The 19,726-nt window shown below is 39.1% G+C and overlaps 1 protein-coding gene across 3 annotated transcripts in view; it reads left to right on the top strand.

Moving 5' to 3' along the window:
* The window catches only part of ANKFY1 (ankyrin repeat and FYVE domain containing 1), a 97,031-nt gene that overhangs the window by 49,928 nt on the left and 27,377 nt on the right, over positions 1-19,726 (top strand). For all 3 annotated transcript variants that reach the window (XR_005025129.2, XM_036887057.2, XM_036887069.2), the window contains 6 exons: positions 111-260; positions 1,550-1,715; positions 10,018-10,222; positions 11,648-11,716; positions 11,936-12,135; positions 15,108-15,205. Coding sequence is in view for 2 of the 3 variants with exons in the window: in XM_036887057.2 (XP_036742952.2) it covers positions 111-260; positions 1,550-1,715; positions 10,018-10,222; positions 11,648-11,716; positions 11,936-12,135; positions 15,108-15,205 (888 nt within the window). In the remaining variant the exon portion in view is untranslated. The remainder of the gene's footprint in view (positions 1-110; positions 261-1,549; positions 1,716-10,017; positions 10,223-11,647; positions 11,717-11,935; positions 12,136-15,107; positions 15,206-19,726) is intronic.

Here is a 19,726-nt window from a genome sequence, read left to right on the forward strand (position 1 = left end):
AGCTCTTTAAAGTAGGGCCAGAGACATTGTAAGGGCTTCTTAATAAATGTGAGTTGTTATTGTTGATATGTTGAATCCATTCTGCTTTTCACTGTCTTTTTAATTCTCAGGATGACTTGCGGAAGGAGGACTTCAGCAGCATGAGTGCCCAGTTGTTATACAAAATGATCAAGTCCAAGACCGAGTACCCCTTACATAAAGCTATCAGAGTGGAGAGAGAAGATGTGGTCTTCCTTTATCTAATTGAAATGGATTCACAGGTACTGTAGCTGTTTTTTCCATTTTTCATGCTTTTTCCAAAAATGTACTTGGCTTGTTTTTCTCTATAATGCTTCTCCCTTCCTTCCGAGCCATCACTGGCAGTCTGTAAGGTACATATTTATACTAGTAGCTTGTTCAAGGCAGTCTGAGCTTTTTCTGTCATGCTCCTCAAATTCTTCCAGCCCCTTCCCATTGCCCAATTCCAAAGCTGCTTCCACATTTTAAGGTGGTTGTCATAGTAGTACCCAACTTCTAGCTACCAAGATCGGTTTTAGTTTTCTTTTGCTGCTATAAGAAATTATTGCACACCTAGTGGCTTAAATCACCACACATGTATTATCTTACAGTTTTGTAGGTTGGGAGTCCAGTACAGGCAAAACCTGTCTAAGACCAAGTTGTCTGCAGACTGTTCCTTTCTTGAGGCTCTAGGGGAGGGTCCTCTCCCACTTGTTTGGGTTGTTGGCAGAATTCAGTTCCTTGTGGTTATCAGACCAGTGACCCATTTTCTTGCTGTAAGTTGAAGGCCATTCTCAGCTTCTAGAGGCAACCACATTCCTTAGCTGAATGTCCCCTTCTTCAATCTTCAAAGCCGATGATGGCAGGTTCATGAAGGACCTATTCTGACCTAAACCTCTGACCTGCTCTTCTGCTTCCCTGTTTCACATTTAAGGACTCATGATTTCATAGATTGGACCCTCCTGGGTAATCCAGCATATGCTGTCTCAAGCCTTAATTATATCTGCAAATTGCCTTTCATCGTATAAGGTGACATGTTCACAGGTTCCAGGGATTAGGACGTGGACATCTTTGGGGGCTATTTCTCTGCCTGCTGCCCTGACTTAGAAGAAGCACAGTGGGTCCTGGCAGATGTGAGTGCAGTATGATTTATACAGTGTGTTGGGGAGATGTGAATCTGCTAGGAGAATTAGATAGTTAAACCACAGTCGTTCAAGAAATTGTTAGCTGTTACCGATCTGGCTCTCTGAACCTCTGCCTGGCATTTGTGTTCCTGCAGCATCATCTGCATTTCCTCCTTGGTCCTTTTGTTGTCTTCTACTGTTTGCATCTGCTCTGTGATCCCCAGTATTAATTCCGTGTCCCTGAAAGACATGTGCCCTGAGGAGGTTTGAGAGAAGTTTGTGCATTCAGTTGAATTTGGGGAGTAAGCAGGGTTTGACCAAAATTTGACATTTATATAACAGATGATATTTAAGAGTCAAGGTGGGGAGATTAAAATCCGTTGTATTCTCAAATGGCTGGGTGCTAATTTATAAATTCATCTCTGCAGCTCCCTGGGAAGCTGAATGAAGTGGACCAGAACGGAGATCTTGCTTTAGATCTGGCCCTTTCACGACAACTAGAAAGTATTGCCACCACACTGGTTACTCACAAAGCTGATGTGGATATGGTAGACAAGAATGGCTGGAGCTTGTTACATAAAGGAATCCAAAGAGGTAGGAAGAAGTATATTTTATATATTCTTTGTGGGCAATTTTACTTTAATCCAATTAATTTTGAAGATTGACCCAGTTTCACAGATTCTTGAAGACTTCTTGAGTCTCTCCTTGCAGGAGGCATGATTCAGAATCTGTGATGAGTTGGTCAGTGGCAGGACTGAAGAGCTGTTGCCTATATACCTTGTTGGTTAGGCTATTTGTAGTGTCAACAGGACCCCAGGAGAAAGGCTAGAAAGATGGACTTTCAGAAGTACCTTTTACTTGTAAGCAGTTGATATGTTTGTGTATTCATTCTATCACTTTCTCCAGGAGTTGTGCTAGGAAGACTTTACTTGTATAGGTTACTATAAGACAGGGAAAGTATCCAAACCACGAATGTTTAAACATATTCTTGGATTCAGAGTTTTCACTTCTAGAGGCTAGACTTCTATCATGGCAAAGTGATGAAGTTTCATTTTTGTTCTAGGAAAGTCACTTGAAATTGTAGCTATGTTTTGAGTACATTGTCATTAGTAGTGGGGAGATATGGAAGTGATAGAAAAAATAAAAACATTTTAATCTTAGTGAATGTATTTCTCAGGGGAAAAACATACTCATCTTTTGTTTTTCCCATGGCCTTATTAATTCCTAAGTCTCAAATGTATCCTGCCTGCCGGCTGTGTTGTGGTCTTCTTTGATAGAGTGCCTGCATAGAAGCTATGCAGAAGTAGAGTTCCAGTATGGAATAATCCTTTCAAAATGTCAAAGCCATAATTTTGTAGGGGGACAGATGACTTGATTGATGTCCTTGGCCATGGCCACTTTTTTGTTTACATGTGGCTATCAAAGACAGAGTATACTGGTTTCCCTACATCTTAATCATGTTTATTTGCCCTTCTAATTCTGCATTCTTATACTATTATTGTCTCTGCTACACATCTGCCATTCACAGGTTGCTTCTAGGTGGTGGAATGTAGTTACTTCAAATATGGTCTTGTAGCCGTGACTTTGTCCTTTTTGGGCAAATGTTTTAATATAAATATCCCTCTAAGCCATGTGTTAGAGTGTTAAACTTGTTGGCTGATGGAGAGGAAAATTTTATTCATCACTGGGAAGGAAATCCTCAGAGTATGTCAGTGTCAAGAGCAGATGTGTTTTCCCAAGCACCACTGTGCGCCATGCAAAGCCTCTGGGTGCTTAGCACTGGGTTGTCTGTTCAGTGGGGAAAGTTTCCACCACATAGGGAATTATTCTTCCCATACTGGTTAGTGTCTAAGATGTTTATTTTGGAAGCAAATACACTTGTTGCTAAAAAAAAACAGTCTTAGAATTACGTTTCTTTCCTCTTAGGGAGTTAAATTCTTATGTGGGATGAAAAAACATCTTTGACGAGTTATTAAATATTTTGGTGATTGCTTAGTTACAAGAATGCCAAGAATTGGTGATGCATTTCTGATGCTTATTTTCAGACAATTTAATCTTCCAATCTGAATTTATCAGTTGCTGCAAACCTGTGGACTACCATGTGGGTGTGATAAACTCAGTCGTTGCTAACTTTGCAGTATGACATTGTGTTGTGGACAGAGCACTGATGTTGGAACTTGGATGGACCCAGGCTTGTGTCCTGGCTCATCCATTCACTCTGTGAGCCCTGGACAAGTCATTTAACTGCTCTGGAGTCTCCTTTCCCTCATCTATAAAGTGGGAATCACATTTGCTTTCCTGGTTGTTGGGGGAACGAGAGACTGTAGTGCACCCAGCACGGTGACCACCATGTGTAGGGTCGGCCGGGGGCTCCTGCCTGGCCCGAGTCACAGTGCCGTAACTAGCTCCGGTTCTGCAGGAACTTCTTCGCTCTTCCCTCTTCAGTTGGAGCAGTCAGCCTGCTGACCTACCCAAATGGTTAAATTGAGTAATATACTTAAATTTAACTACAATTATATTATAGTTAATATAATTAACTAATTAACTATAATATTATAGTTATAAATATAAATTTATAAAATTACAATAAGAGTGAAGATTTTTAACAGGAGGTTTTGGTCTGGTTCTGGACACATGTTAGAATCTATAATGAAAATAGTCAGTGTGATCATCCTAATGACCAAGCATACAGATCAATTTATATGAGAAGGGAATAGGCAGCTAGTGTCTGGATGAGTCCACAGGAGTCTACGTATGGCAGAGGAATGCTCTCTCCCCTGATTAGCCAGATCTGGGCGAGAAGATGAATCCTTGCTTTTCAAAGTCTCGTTCTTCTTGTGCTTATTTTCCTTCATAATCAATACCAATAATGGGTCTCTTAAATCGGATGCCTTTTCTAATTATGATGCTACCAACTGGAAAAGCATGAAATACAGTTTGTGTTAATTAAATAATGAAAGTTACTGGCTGTTCCCTGAACAAAACTTCTGTTGGGAAGCTACATTGAAAGAAAAATTGTATGTGGATTTTTAAAAAATGTTAACTGTGTTGTTAGGAATATTTTTAATTTTTTATTAAGGTATTATTGATATACACTTTTACGAAGGTTTCACATGAAAAGACAATGTGGTTACTACATTCACCCATATTATCAACTCCCCACCCATACCCCAATGCAGTCACTGTCCATCAGTGTAGTAAGATGCCACAGATTCACTATTTGCCTTCTCTGTGCTACACTGTTTTCCCCGTGACCCACCCACACCATGTGTACTAAACATAATACCCTTCAATACCCTTCACCCGCCCTCCCTTACCCCTCCCCTTTGGTAACCACTAGTTCCTTCTTGGAGTCTCTGAGTCTGCTGCTATTTTGTTCCTTCAGTTTTGCTTCATTGTTATACTCCACAAATGAGGGAAATCATTTGGCACTTGTCTTTTTCCACCTGGCTTATTTCACTGAGCATAATGTCCTCCAGCTCCATCCATGTTGAGGCAAATGGTAGGATTTGTTTCTTTCTTATGGCTGCATAGTATTCCATTATGTATATGTACTACATCTTCTTTATCCATTCATCTACTGATGGACACTTAGGTTGCTTCTATATCTTGGCTATTGAAGCTTCCTATATAGGCACATAGGGGTGCATATGTCTTTTTGAATCTGAGAAGTTGTATTCTTTGGGTAAATTCCAAGGAGTGGAATTTCCGTGTCAAATGGTATTTCTATTTTTAGTTTTTTGAGGAACCTCCATACTGCTTTCCACAATGGTTGAACTAGCTTACATTCCCACCAGCAGTATAGGAGGGTTCCCCTTTCTCCACATCCTTGCCAGCATTTGTTGTTCTTAGTCTTTTCGATGCTGGCCATCGTTAATGGTGTGAGTGATATCTCATTGTGGTTTTAATTTGCATTTCCCTGATGATTAGTGATGTGGAGCATCTTTTCATGTGTTTGTTGGCCATCTGAATTTCTTCTTTGGAGAACTGTCTCTTCATATCCTCTGCCCATTTGTTAATCGGGTTATTTTCCTTTTGGGTGTTGAGGCATGTAAGTTCTTTATATATTTTGGATGTTAACCCCTTGTCGGATATGTCATTTATAAATATATTCTCCCATACTGTAGGATGCCTTTTTGTTCTGTTGATGATGTCCTTTGCCATACAGAAACTTAGTTTGATATAGTCCCATGAGTTCATTTTTGCTTTTGTTTCCCTTTCTCGAGGAGATGGGTTCAGGAAGAAGTTGCTCATGCTTATATTCAGGAAATTTTTGCCTATGTTGTCTTCTAAGAGTTTAATGGTTTCATGACTTACATTCAGGTCTTTGATCCATTTTGAGTTTACTTTTGTGTATGGGGTTAAACAGTAATCCAGTTTCATTCTCTTGCATGTAGCTGTTCAGTTTTGCCAACACCAGCTGTTGAAGAGGCTGTCAATTTCCCCATTGTATATCCATGGCTCCATTGACCATATATGCTTGGGTTTATATCTGGGCTCTCTAATCTGTTCCATTGGTCTATGGGTCTGTTCTTGTGCCAGTACCAAATTGTCTTGATTATTGTGTCTTTGTATTAGAGCTTGAAGTTGGGGAGCATAATTCCCCCACTTTATTCTTCCTTCTCAGGATTGCTTTGGCTATTCGGGGTCTTTTGTGGTACCATATGAATTTTAGAATGATTTTTTCTAGTTCATTGAAGAATGCTGTTCGTATTTTGATAGGAATTGCTTTGAATCTGTAGATTGCTTTAGGCAGGATGGCCATTTTGACAATATTATTCTTCCTATGCATGAGCACGGGATGTGTTTCCATCTATTGGTATCTTCTTTAATTTCTATCATGAGTGTCTTGTAGTTTTCAAAGTGTAGTTCTTTGACTTCCTTGGTTAGGTTTATTCCTAGGTATTTTATTCTTTTTGATGCAACTGTGAATGGAATTATTTTCCTGATTTCTCTCTCTGCTAGTTCATTGTTAGAGTATAGGAATGCCACAGATTTCTGTGTATAAATTTTGTATCCTGCAACTTTGCTGAATTGAGATATTAGATCTAATAGTTTTGGAGTGGATTCTTTAGGATTTTTTATGTATAATATCATGTCATCTGCAAACAGGGACAGTTTAACTTCTGCCTTGCCAATCTGGATGCTTTTTATTTCTTGGTGTTGTCTGATTGCCGTGGCAACGACCTCCAGAACTATATTGAATAGAAGTGGGGAGAGTGGGCATCCTTGTCTTGTTCCCGATCTTAGGTGAAACGTTTTCAGCTTCTTGCTGTTAAGTATGATGTTGGCTGTGGGTTTGTCATATGGCCTTTATTATGTTGAGGCACTTGCCCTCTACCCATTTGTTGAGAATTTTTATCATGAATGGATGTTGAATTTTGTCAAATGCTTTTTCAGCATCTATGGAGATGATCATGTGATTTTTGTCCTTCTTTTTGTTGATGTGGTGGATGATGCTGATGGATTTTCGAATGTTGTACCATCCTTGCATCCCTGGAATAAATCCTACTTGATCATGATGGATGACCTTTTTGATGTATTTTTGAATTTGGTTTGCTAATATTTTGTTGAGTATTTTTGCATCTATGTTCATCAGGGAATGAATATTTTTATGTGGGCTGGTCATTTTAGTAATGCCTTGTTTACCTGGCAGTGTCACTGAATAATGAGGTGGCCAAGTAACTGAAACTTGCAAGCATCACTTTTTGTTTTAGCTGTTTGTTTTTTTTTTTTGGTATCGTTAATCTACAATTACATGAGGAACATTATGTTTACTAATTTTAGCTGTTTTTATGGAAATATTTCTAAAATGTATTAGAAGTTTTATTGACAGAATATTTGTAACTGCCCTTGTGGTGTTTTCTGTTTCCTCCCTTTTTCTGCTCTTTTGATGTCAGTTGTCTTTTTCCTGTAGGTTGTATGCCCACAGGCTGACTTTCTTTTAATGTAAAACATCATCAGTTTTCAATAATTCCTAAATAACTTTCTGTGGGGAGTGCATATATGTATAAGTTAAAAAAAAACACTTTTGACTCTTATTACTAAAGTAAATCTAATCTAAATGCTATAATTCTTTTAAGAGGGCTTAAGATATAAAAATGTTTTTTGCCTTCCATCTCAATCCAACCATTGATAGGTTTACCCTTACTCCTAATGTGCAGTGTTGTCCAGTTTATCTTCCATATATATAGTGTATTAGTTTTTCATCCAACCTTTCTTGTTTTAGGTTTACTGTTTGTTTCTCTCTTGATATGGAAGAGATGCCAAACCTCTTCCCCAGTATCTTATATATTGGACTTTTCATCTTAAGGCTCTCTGTCCTAATCATTCTCAATTTTCTTTCCACTTCCTGAATGTAAGTGGCTTTCTCTAGGATATTTTGTCATATTGATAGTATGTTGTTTTTACATATTCTCTCCAAGACTGAATCTGTGGGGTTTGTTCATACTACACATATGGCCCTACTAAGAACCCTACTATTATGTCTATATGGATAGTAAAGATCTGACCCATCCCAGTCCCCTGATAGGCATTTCAGTGCTCTACTGATGTCCTGTTGTAAAGAAATCTAAGCTTTGGTTCTTGGCATATAATGTTGGTAAAGACTGTGCCGTTCCCCACCTCCCAATAAAAAATTGGGATCAGAAGAATGAAAATATTTCAGCAGGGGCTGCTTAGGGAAGCCTTAAATTACCTCAGATCATAATTGATTGGACTTAGAGCCAGTCTGTTACAATGGAACCTAACAGTGGCCTCAGCCAGCCAATCCATTTTCTTTCTTAACATTTACCTGGTGCCGGTTTTATATAAGAGTGGTGGGTACAAAAATAAATCAGACGTGTTCTAAACAGCATGTGAGGCTCCTGTCATGGCCTAGTCACTTCAGTGCCAGAGCTCACATTCTCCAGCAAGATGGTCCCTTGGTAGAAAGTACAGAGCAGATGGGAAGTGGTAACAACCAGATGATTTTGAAATTCCATGTCCACTGAAGACCACATAAAACCTATATATTCAGATGAAAACGAGTATAGGAATACAACTCAGAGACAAGAGCTTTGCTACTCCTGAAATCCTAAACCCCATTCTGGATGTTCACACTGCAGAAGTATTGTTGAAGAAGGTGAAATGATGTTACAAGATATAAAAGAAAACTTCTCATAAGTGACTTTGTAAGAGAAATTCATCATCTGGAAGTTGTAATTCGAAAGAGTGTGCACCTACATGAACAGAATTAGAAAGAAATCAAAGTGTCCTGATGCAAAGACGGATCAGCTAGAGATCAACACCATTGCCTATGATCAATATCACAAAGAAGTTCTGGGGCACCTCCAACAACTTGGCATCTGTCCCCAAGACCTCCAACAAATTTAAGAAAAGTGCGGTCAGTGGTCATGGGACCAGAGAAATCATGGGGGTTCCTGCTGTGCATTTGGGGGATCTTCCGGCTGAAGAAGGATGTGATTTGCAAGAAATCATCCTGTCGTCCTTAGTGAAATGAAGCCAGAACCTATAGAAAATACCTCTGAATCCCACAGGAGCTCTTGGGGTGACGTAGGCACACATTCTGGCACACCTGTCAGCCAGGTGGACTGTCAAGGGGAGGGTGAGTTTGAGAATTCCCAGCTGTGAGCTAATTGGTGCCACCTGGAGGCCACTGACAGAAGCAGTTGCTTCACCCAGCTAGGTGGAAGCCTCAAAATAAGCATTATACATATATAACTGGATATTTCTTTAATAAATCATATTTTTAGGAAGCATTATTATTATTATTTTCTTGAGAAACGTTAACTTTTTCTATAGTGAGTGTTTTGGCATGTTTTAAATTGTAAATGGAACTATATCCCAGGAAGATTGAACTTTAATCTTACAACAGACTTAATTGGCTTAATCCCTACCATCCACCAAGTTAGCTTGACAAGTATACTTTAATTGGTTTTCACAAATCCTTTTACCATTAAATTGCCACTCGTCAGATTGCTTGGTTCTAAATTGAACCATATATTCATAGAACCAGTCTAGAGTTAGTTTTTCTTTGCTGACAGTATTTTCAGAATTGTATGCCTTTAATATTTTTACGTAAACTTAATTCTTGGCCTTTTGTCAAAATGTCAGGGTAGGTTTTTGTCCTCATACAGAGCCTTGGATAGTCAAAGATGGATTGTTTGAGTTGTTGACATTAGTGGATTTTATGTAAGTTATTGAGTCTTAATTTTGTATTTGTAAACAGTTGCAGAAAGACTCTTCTGCCTGTAATGCTCCAGAGGTCAATGGAGGGGACTTAGAAAGAATTTCTGTTTTTACAAGTTCCTTTACCATATGAATTTTTTGTAAGCAGTAATGTGTACAGATTCTTTGTTCAGATAATCAGTTGTAAACTTCTTAAGACTTAATGTTTATATATAATGAGGTAGAGAAAAAAATTTTAATCTGTAATAGTAATAAAGCAATCAGACATAGTCTTACTCTGAACAGAAACCTGTATACAGCAGTTGGGGGTGAGCATTGCTTAGGTACAGACCGTGGTCATGAAACAAGAGATGGCTATAAATTGTGTTGGGAAGGAATCTTGGAACCCTTTTGAGAGTTGATGACCGCAAGAGGCCTTTAGAAGGAGAGAGGCCCAGTAGACCTAAATAGTGAAGTGATGCTGAGGCAAGGTGGCAGGACAGATGACAACAGGTTTTCAGAAATTGCAGCATTTTTAATTCGGGTATGTCACTCCCTGATCTTGTGAGGTCCCCTTTACAGGTGTCCCAAGAGGTCCCAGTCCAGACACAGCTTGTTGCTTCTCTTTGCAGTTACTGACTGGTGCCTTCTGGAGGAAGCATTCTCCCGAATAGCTTGCCCAGGATGTTGTCATCTGTGACCATTTCTCCTATTGTTTCTTTTTAAGGAGATCTCTTTGCTGCCACCTTCCTCATTAAGAGTGGGGCCCATGTCAATGCTGCTACATTGGGTGCCCAGGAGACACCATTGCACCTTGTGGCATTGTACAGTTCAAAGAAGCACCCAGCAGATGTGATGTCTGAGATGGCACAGATCGCAGAAGCCCTCCTTCAGGCTGGTGCCAACCCCAACATGCAGGACAGCAAGGGCAGGTAAGGTGGGCGCAGACGGGCTCCTCTTAGTGCTGGCCCCAGAATGTTACTTTAGGGTGGCATGTAACTGGCAAACTGGGACTTCATGTTCTTTAGTTGGCATTATTCAGTCTGATTTTGAATTGAAGTCGCAAATACTGATTTGTTAGGCAAATGTGAAGCGCAATTAAGGCCAGAGGCATTTGGGAAAGCTGTTTCCATCCAGGCTGAAGGACCTTGAATTTTTAGCGATTCCTATCACTTTCAGAGTGGTCATCTAGTCCAGTTCCTCCAAAGGAGCATTCTTCCAGCATCTTTCTTAGAGTTCCGTGGACACTTTGAAGAAGAGGAGTGCACTGTCTCAGGGCAATCTGTTTTGGTTCTGTGAGGCCTAATTGTTGGGAAATTCTCTGTTCTAAACCCAATTCTGCCTTCTTGTAAATAATCCCACTTTAGACAGCTGTCTGCGGTTTGCCATCTCCTTCCACAGCACACCCCTTTCATATTTGACAGTAGTTGTCATGTCCCCTTTGCCCCTTCCCAGAAACAGTAATTGAGGATTCCCTGTGGTTTAGAATCTAAGGAAGAGCTGCTTGTCTTTGGGACAACAGTGTGGGAGGCACCAAAGGGGTGTTAAGTCACCTAAATCACCAACAAGTGCCACCCACTTTTCATCATAGCAGCTTAGCATTTTATAACTCTGAAAACCCCCTCAAAAGAACAACAGAGTTCTACGAAGCTGTCAGAAGAGGAAGACAGATTTATATGATGGATAAAGTACACAAATAAGGTGGATCTCCAGGAACTCTCAATATCATGTATCTCCCAAAATAATGGCATTCTTTCTTTTCTTCTGTTAATTCTTTCATTTTTCCCACCAACTGTAATAAACTCTGGCAGTCTGGACCTCTGAGATAGATGCCAGCCTGGGGGTCCCTGTGATCTGCATTGTCAGTCTCCCTCAAGGCACTAAATAAAAGCTGTGAAGAACAGTTAGATGCCATTTCAGTCATTCCGTACCCATTGCCACTCTGAATGTGTTTGAGTATAACAGAACTATGGGAAGAAAGAAACTTCTTTTCAGCATTGTGGAGGATAGGTACAGGATCAGTGCATACCTGTGGAAGAAGCTACTGTTTTAAAAACAAGAATATATTCCGTAAAGGTCAGTTTATAATTGGAGAGTATTTTATATCTCTTCCTTTTAATGATTCTTGTCTTTTTGGCCACTGAATAAATGGTAACATATAAGCAAATGCATTTTCATTCTTTGCAGCTTGGTCACAGTTTTGGAAATCTGTTTGCCGGGATGGAGAAAGACACTATAGTAGAAATGTGGAATATCTTGTGGATGGTGGTTCTACCTAGGATTCTAGTCACCTTCTACTATGAATAGTCCTGAATGGGCCTGTCTTGGACTGACACCTCTTCTTTTTCATCTTGCAGGACTCCCTTACACTTGTCCATCATGGCCAGGAATGAATATGTGTTCAATCAGTTGCTGCAGTGTAAACAGTACGTAGAGAGACACGGAGAAATGAAAAAGCAATTGTGAGGGTGGGATTGTTTGTGAAAAATGATTCTTTTAATAAATGTCTTTCAGTGTTACCAGTCTTAATAGGTTAAAGCAAAATAAAAATTGTCATTCAAAAAGTATAAAGAGGATGAAGCGTTGGCAGTACAGAGCGTGTGAAGAAGATCATGTTTGCTGTTCACATTGCTTCCTTATTTCAGATTAGATTTGGAACTGAAAGACCATGAGGGCAGCACAGCTCTGTGGCTGGCAGTGCAGTATATCACTGTGTCTTCCGACCACTCTGTGAACCCCTTTGAAGACCTCCTGGTGGTAAATGGGACTTCATTTGATGAAAACAGCTTTGCAGCCAGACTCATTCAGCGAGGCAGCCACACCAGTGCCCCTGATATGGTGACAGGTAAAGCTCAGGTCTCCAGGTGCTGATGCTCAGGTCTGGAGGCTCCATGAAATACTATGTCAGTGTTTTTACCAAAAATTTAGAAACAAAATGGCACACTGTCATGAGAACTATTTTGTACTTAAAAATTAGCTATAGCAAAGAAGTCAGTTTTTTTAAAACTTCTTTTGTTTCAGAAAATTTAGTCAGACTCCAAGTTAAGTCCTTCAAGCCAAAACATTTTCACTTCTTTAAAGCAGTGAATTTCACTTTTTGGACTCAAAACTCCTTTTACCTTCTTAAAAATTATATCTCAAAGTGCTTATGTTTAGATGGGTTATATCTTTGATATTTATCATAAGAAATTAAAACTGAGAAATTTTAAATGATGTATTAATTGATCAAATAGTAGTAGTAACAAACTATTACATGTTAACATACACTATGAAGATTAACTTCCAAAACAAAATTTAGTTGGAAGAGTGACTGGTTTCTTAAACTGCATCTGTTTTAAGTTTTTGAGATACCATTGTTTTGGTTAAAGCATATGGAGAAAGCACACCCCCACACAGTTATGTAGTTGGAAAAGGGAGGGATATTTAAAGACCTTTTTCAGATAATTGTGAGATGTGTTTCTTTGACACTAGAGCAAGCAAAATTCACCAAGTGATAGTTTATTTAAGGACAGTTGCAATGTGGAATCTGAAACCCTATCAATGAATTTTTTATACTCTGTTATATGAAAAACCTAAGGTCCATTTATGCTTTGAGTGGATGGATCTTTTCTCCATGCATGACTTTGTAACAACATGCCCTAGTCATTTGGAAAACACTGGTTTACTGAGTCATGCAGATCTTCCAAATGTTCATTTACTTTAGAATCACATTTACTTATATTACTACTGATCTCATCAGAAAAGTCATTATTGAGAAGCTGTCAAACTTACAGTTGCAGGTAAAAGACTACAAGTACGTTTTGGGGCCTCTTCCTTGATTTCTGTTAAGGCTCCCCAGTTTGATCCACCATTGCTTTTGTACCATCAGTGCAAATGTCAGCACAGGGGAAAAGCATATAACATCAAGTAGTAGTACTATGAGAATAGTTTTGACCTCATGGGCCCCCTGAAAGGCCCTCAGGAACCCCCAGGAGTCCATAGACCACACTTTGAGAACCACTATTTTAATGTGACTATTTCCTTCTTCTGACTAAATAAAACATGGGGCATTTTAAGGAGAAGGACTCCATATAATCCGCTAGCAATGGGTAGGTGCCTATGATGAGGGGAATTGGCCAGAAAAGGAAGGATATTAAACAGCTCTTTTCCCTAAAGGAAGTTAATAATTTACTTTAAAGGTCAAATGAAGTGACCCTCTGGGTGACATAAAAGTAAAAGCAGTGGTGCTACAGGACAGGAAGAACTGTATTGTAGGCAAAAGACCCTCTGGGAGTGAGATTGTTGCTAAATTGCTTTTAATTTACAAATGTATGTTGGTTACTGGCCATGATTTTACTGATTTCTAATTTCATGGTATTATGTAGGAGTGTGGCATGTAAGAGACTGGTTCTTGGATATGTAGGACTTCAATGTTAGACTTGTGCAGATCAATTTTTATATAAATTTGATGTGTACTTTAAAAGAATATACATTCTTTAATTGTAGGATGTAGCATTCTCTTTTTCTGTCCATTAAATCAATCTTGTTCATTATGCTTTCAAATCTTATTTGTTAACTTATTAACTCTTAGACTGCTTGATCTATCGATTTCTGGGAGGTATATTAAGTTTTTCACTTTGACTATGGATTTGTCCATTTTTCTTGCTAGTTTTGTTAATTTTACTTTATATATTTGATTATTCAGTTCAGGATCATTACTTTTTCCTTGTTCCATTTTTCATTATAGACATAATAACCTTAGTCCACTGTTTCTCAACATTTCAGTAATGTTTTAGCAGTCACTTTAGCAGGTTATCTTTGCTCTGTAAGATTTACAAGATTTAGGTCTTTGTGTATACCGAAATGACTACAGAAGTAGAAATGGGACTCTCATTAGGAGTTTCCAAATGAGAATGACTCTCAATCAGGAGTGAAATCACTTTCTCTGAGGGAAAAGAAAAAAATGGTATGAAAACAATACAGTGCTTTAGTGCTTTGTCCCATTGCTTTATCTTGTTTTTAGTCCTGGTGTTTTAAGTTTTCAAATACCATAGCTGTAGAACATGAAATTTAGTGTTTATCCAAAAAGGAAATGGATATTATTAGAAAGAGAAACACTGCTTCAGGGATAAAACCCATTTCAAGAGGAAAGGAAGAAAAAAATTTTTTCTAAGGTTTTTATTTAGGAAAGGGTGTTAGTGTTAAGCAAAACATTTTTAAGCCAAGAACAAACATATTTTAGGGCCCTAGGACTAAAACTGAAATATTTAATGGCAGCTTCTGGTAGAACTTGAGCTCACAGTGGCTTCAAAGTGGTCCTCTGGCCCCGAGGTTCTCAGACAGGGATGGCCCCACCACCACCTTCCCTCCCAGGGATATTTGGCATATAGACATTTTTAATGGTCACAGCAAGGTTGGGGGTACTACTGGCATCTAGTGGGCAGAAGCCAAGGATACTGCTAAATATATAGGGTACAGGACAGCCCCTCACACCAAAGAACTATCTGGCCCAAGATGTTGGTGGCACTGCTGTTGAAAAACGTGTTTTAATGCAACCTCAGTAAAGAGACATAACTTACCTCTGGTCCTTGGTGGTGGCTAGTGGTAAACCCAGGGAAGAATGAATGCCGACTTCCAGGCCAAGTTCTGCTGTGCCTAGACTCATCCTGGTCTCTGCGTCCAAATGCAGACTGCCTGTGTGGATGTGCGTGGTACCTGCTTCTGGTGTGGGCTTGTTAGTGTGGAAGGTGGTGGGGAAGGGCAGGGTGTGGTGTAGTGTGATGGAACCTGCCCTCATTGTTATGCAAATGGAGAATGAATATGCTCATTTTCTCCTAGGAAATTGCTTACTACAGCGGGCAGCAGAAGCAGGAAATGAGGCAGCAGCTCTTTTCCTGGCAACCAATGGTGCCCACGTCAACCACAGAAACAAGTGGGTAAGTGTGACAGGACAGCCAGGGGAAGCAGTTTTGGTTGGGAAGAAATGGCAGTACTGAAAGTGTGGGAAAAAATAGAATAGATTCTTTCTTCAATTTATGTCACAATAATAGATGCACATAGTTAAAAAACCAGAGTGAAACAGATCCTTTTATCCTCAAATATTGGTTGATTGATTCATTCAGCAACCATTTCCTAAGCATTCATAGTGCATCAGTTCCTAAACTAGGTACTGGGGACTTCATGATCTAAAAGAGATTGGCAAATGTACACAAAAATCTACCATAATAGCCTTTTTTTTTTTTTTTTTTTGATAATTATTTTTTTTTTTGAAGGGTAGTTGACGCACAGTATTACATTACATTAGTTTCAAGTGTACAACACAGTGATAAGACATTTATATACATAATTCTAGGTTCCAGCTATCACCCTACCAAGCTGTTACAATAACTTGACTATATTCCTTATGCTATACATTACATCCAGGTTACTTATTTATTTTACCATTGGAAGTCTGTCCTTTTTTTTTTTTTTTTTTGTGAGGGCATCTCTCATATTTATTGATCAAATGGTTATTAACGACAACAAAATTCTGTACTGGGGAGTCAATGCTCAATGCACAATCATTAATCCACCCCAAGCCTAATTTTCGTCAGTCTCCAATCTTCTGAGGCATAACAAACAAGTTCTTACATGTAGAACAAATTCTTACATAATGAATAAGTTACATAGTGAACAGTACAAGGGCAGTCATCACAGAAACTTTCGGTTTTGCTCATGCATTATGAACTATAAACAGTTCAAATATGAATACTCATTTGGTTTTTATACTTGATTTATATGTGGATACCACATTTCTCTCTTTATTATTATTATTTTTAATAAAATGCTGAAGTGGTAGGTAGATACAAGATAAAGGTAGAAAACATAGTTTAGTGTTGTAAGAGAGCAAATGTAGATGATCAGGTGTGTGCCTGTAGACTATGTGTTAATCCAAGCTAGACAAGGGCAATAAAACATCCACGTATGCAGAAGATTTCTCTCAGAACGGGGGGGTGAGGTTCTAAGCCTCACCTCTGTTGATCCCCAATTTCTCACCTGATGGCCCCCCTGCGACTGTGCCTGTCTTAGGTTGTCCCTCCCTTGAGGAATCTTACCCGTCTCTGGCTAACCAGTCATCTTCCGGGGCCATACAGGGAAATATGAAGTTGGTAAGTGAGAGGGAAGCCTTATGGTTTGAAATGGTTAGCTTTTTACTTCTTTGCATATTTATGCCCTGTGGCTTCTATGCCCAGCATTTGTCTTGAGGTATCTTTACCACTTGGAGGAGTTATGATACTCGGTAAATTTGATATGAGGCACGAATTCTATTTAAGGGTTGTAATTAGGAAGGAAGAAGAAAAGCTATAGAAGTAGCAGGCAGAAGAAAACATGGGAAGATTGATTATTTTTTGACAAATCTTCTTGTAGAGTAACTTCAGCATATATAGGTTTTAAGCTACTACTTAAATTGCGCACACACATTAACATAATAGGAGTATAGTTACATAACCAAAGCATATCTGTAATTACCAGCCATCTCCAGTGAAACCAAGAAAACCAGTTAGGCACCTTAGGCATTTGTGAAAACTTATCTATGATATGGTGGATATTGTCCAACTGAACTTGAACAGTCTGAGAGAAATCAGACAAATTAAAACAACCCATTCCTGGGGACTGTTCACATGCCATATGTTCTTTTAACAGTAAATAGTCTGTAGTTGTAAGAGTTTGGAGCGCTACAATTTGCACTTCTCCAAATTCTTGGTTGAGTTCCAACAGTATAGATCCAGTCAAATTTGTTGTTTTACTGTATGCACAGGCCAGCTTAGATATCTCCTTCCTCATTCCCATGGCAAGTCCAGGAACTGGTGGGATGAGTGCATCTACAGCTGTAGCAGTGCTTGGATCTTTGTTGGGGTTTTTTGATGATCATCTTCTGGCATGAGTCTTCCAGAGAGTGCAGATGTTGGAAGTTCTTTTTCATATCGTATCTTAGTTCATTTTCGAGGTAGCCCAATTAGGCTTTGATCCTCTGTATAAACACAAACAGACCCTTTGCCTACACTTTTATATGCCCTTTATACCCTTGTGTAGAACTCGTTGGAGGTTACCACACAAGAACTGCCCTTTTTTTTTTTTTTTTTTGCTTTGTTTTTGGTATCACTAATCTACACTTACATGACGAATATTATGTTTACTAGGCTCTCCCCTATACCAGGTCCCCCCTATAAACCCCTTTACAGTCACTGTCCATCAGCATAACAAAATGTTGTAGAATCACTACTTGCCTTCTCTGTGTTGTACAGCCCTCCCTTTTCTCCTACCCCCCCATGCATGTTAATCTTAATACCCCCCTACTTCTCCCCCCTTTATCCCTCTCTACCCACCCATCCTCCCCAGTCCCTTTCCCTTTGGTACCTGTTAGTCCATTGTTGAGTTCTGTGATTCTGGTGCTGTTTTGTTCCTTCAGTTTTTCCTTTGTTCTTATATTCCACAGATAAGTGAAATCATTTGGTATTTCTCTTTCTCCGCTTGGCTTGTTTCACTGAGCATAATACCCTCCAGCTCCATCCATGTTGCTGCAAATGATTGGATTTGCCCTTTTCTTATGGCTGAGTAGTATTCCATTGTGTATATGTACCACATCTTCTTTATCCATTCATCTATCGATGGACATTTAGGTTGCTTCCAATTCTTGGCTATTGTAAATATTGCTGCGATAAACATAGGGGTGCACTGATCTTTCTCATACTTGATTGTTGCATTCTTAGGGTAAATTCCTAGGAGTGCAGTTCCTGGGTCAGATGGTAAGTCTGTTTTGAGAATTTTGATGTACCTCCATACTGCTTTCCACAATGGTTGAACTAACTTACATTCCCACCAGCAGTGTAGGAGGGTTCCCCTTTCTCCACAGCCTCGCCAACATTTGTTGTTGTTTGTCTTTTGGATGGCAGCCATCCTTACTGGTGTGAGGTGGTACCTCATTGTAGTTTTAATTTGCATTTCTCTGATAATTAGCGATGTGGAGCATCTTTTCATGTGTCTGTTGGCCATCTGTATTTCTTTTTTGGAGAACTGTCTGTTCAGTTCCTCTGCCCATTTATTAATTGGGTTATTTGTTTTTTGTTTGTTGAGGCGTGTGAGCTCTTTATATATTCTGGACGTCAAGCCTTTATCGGATGTGTCATTTTCAAATATATTCTCCCATACTGTAGGGATCCTTTTTGTTCTATTGATGGTGTCTTTTGCTGTACAGAAGCTTTTCAGCTTAATATAGTCCCACTTGTTCATTTTTGCTGTTGTTTTCCTTGCCCGGGGAGATATGTTCAAGAAGAGGTCACTCATGTTTATGTCTAAGAGGTTTTTGCCTATGTTTTCTTCCAAGAGTTTAATGGTTTCATGACTTACATTCAGGTCTTTGATCCATTTTGAGTTTACTTTTGTATATGGGGTTAGACAATTTTCCAGTTTCATTCTCCTACATGTAGCTGTCCAGTTTTGCCAGCACCACCTGTTAAAGAGACTGTCATTTAGCCATTGTATGTCCATGGCTCCTTTATCAAATATTAATTGACCATATATGTCTGGGTTAATGTCTGGATTCTCTAGTCTGTTCCATCGGTCTGTGGCTCTGTTCTTGTGCCAGTACCAAATTGTCTTGATTACTATGGCTTTATAGTAGAGCTTGAAGTTGGGGAGTGAGATCCCCCCTACTTTATTCTTCTTTCTCAGGATTGCTTTGGCTATTCGGGGTCTTTGGTGTTTCCATATGAATTTTTGAATTATTTGTTCCAGTTCATTGAAGAATGTTGCTGGTAGTTTCATAGGGATTGCATCAAATCTGTATATTGCTTTGGGCAGGATGGCCATTTTGACGATATTAATTCTTCCTAGCCACGAGCATGGGATGAGTTTCCATCTGTTAGTGTCCCCTTTAATTTCTCTTAAGAGTGACTTGTAGTTTTCAGAGTATAAGTCTTTCACTTCTTTGGTTAGGTTTATTCCTAGGTATTTTATTTTTTTTGAAGCAATTGTGAATGGAGTTGTTTTCCTGATTTCTCTTTCTGTTGGTTCATTGTTAGTATATAGGAAAGCCACAGATTTCTGTGTGTTGATTTTGTATCCTGCAACTTTGCTGTATTCCGATATCAGTTCTAGTAGTTTTGGGGTGGAGTCTTTAGGGTTTTTTATGTACGGTATCATGTCATCTGCAAATAGTGACAGTTTAACTTCTTCTTTACCAATCTGGATTCCTTGTATTTCTTTGTTTTGTCTGATTGCCGTGGCTAGGACCTCTAGTACTATGTTAAATAACAGTGGAGAGAGTGGGCATCCCTGTCTAGTTCCCGATCTCAAAGGAAATGCTTTCAGCTTCTCGCTGTTCAATATAATGTTGGCTGTGGGTTTATCATAGATGGCCTTTATTATGTTGAGGTACTTGCCCTCTATTCCCATTTTGCTGAGAGTTTTTATCATGA

This window comes from Manis pentadactyla, chromosome 4 (genome assembly GCF_030020395.1).
Source record: "Manis pentadactyla isolate mManPen7 chromosome 4, mManPen7.hap1, whole genome shotgun sequence".
NCBI lineage: Eukaryota > Metazoa > Chordata > Mammalia > Pholidota > Manidae > Manis > Manis pentadactyla.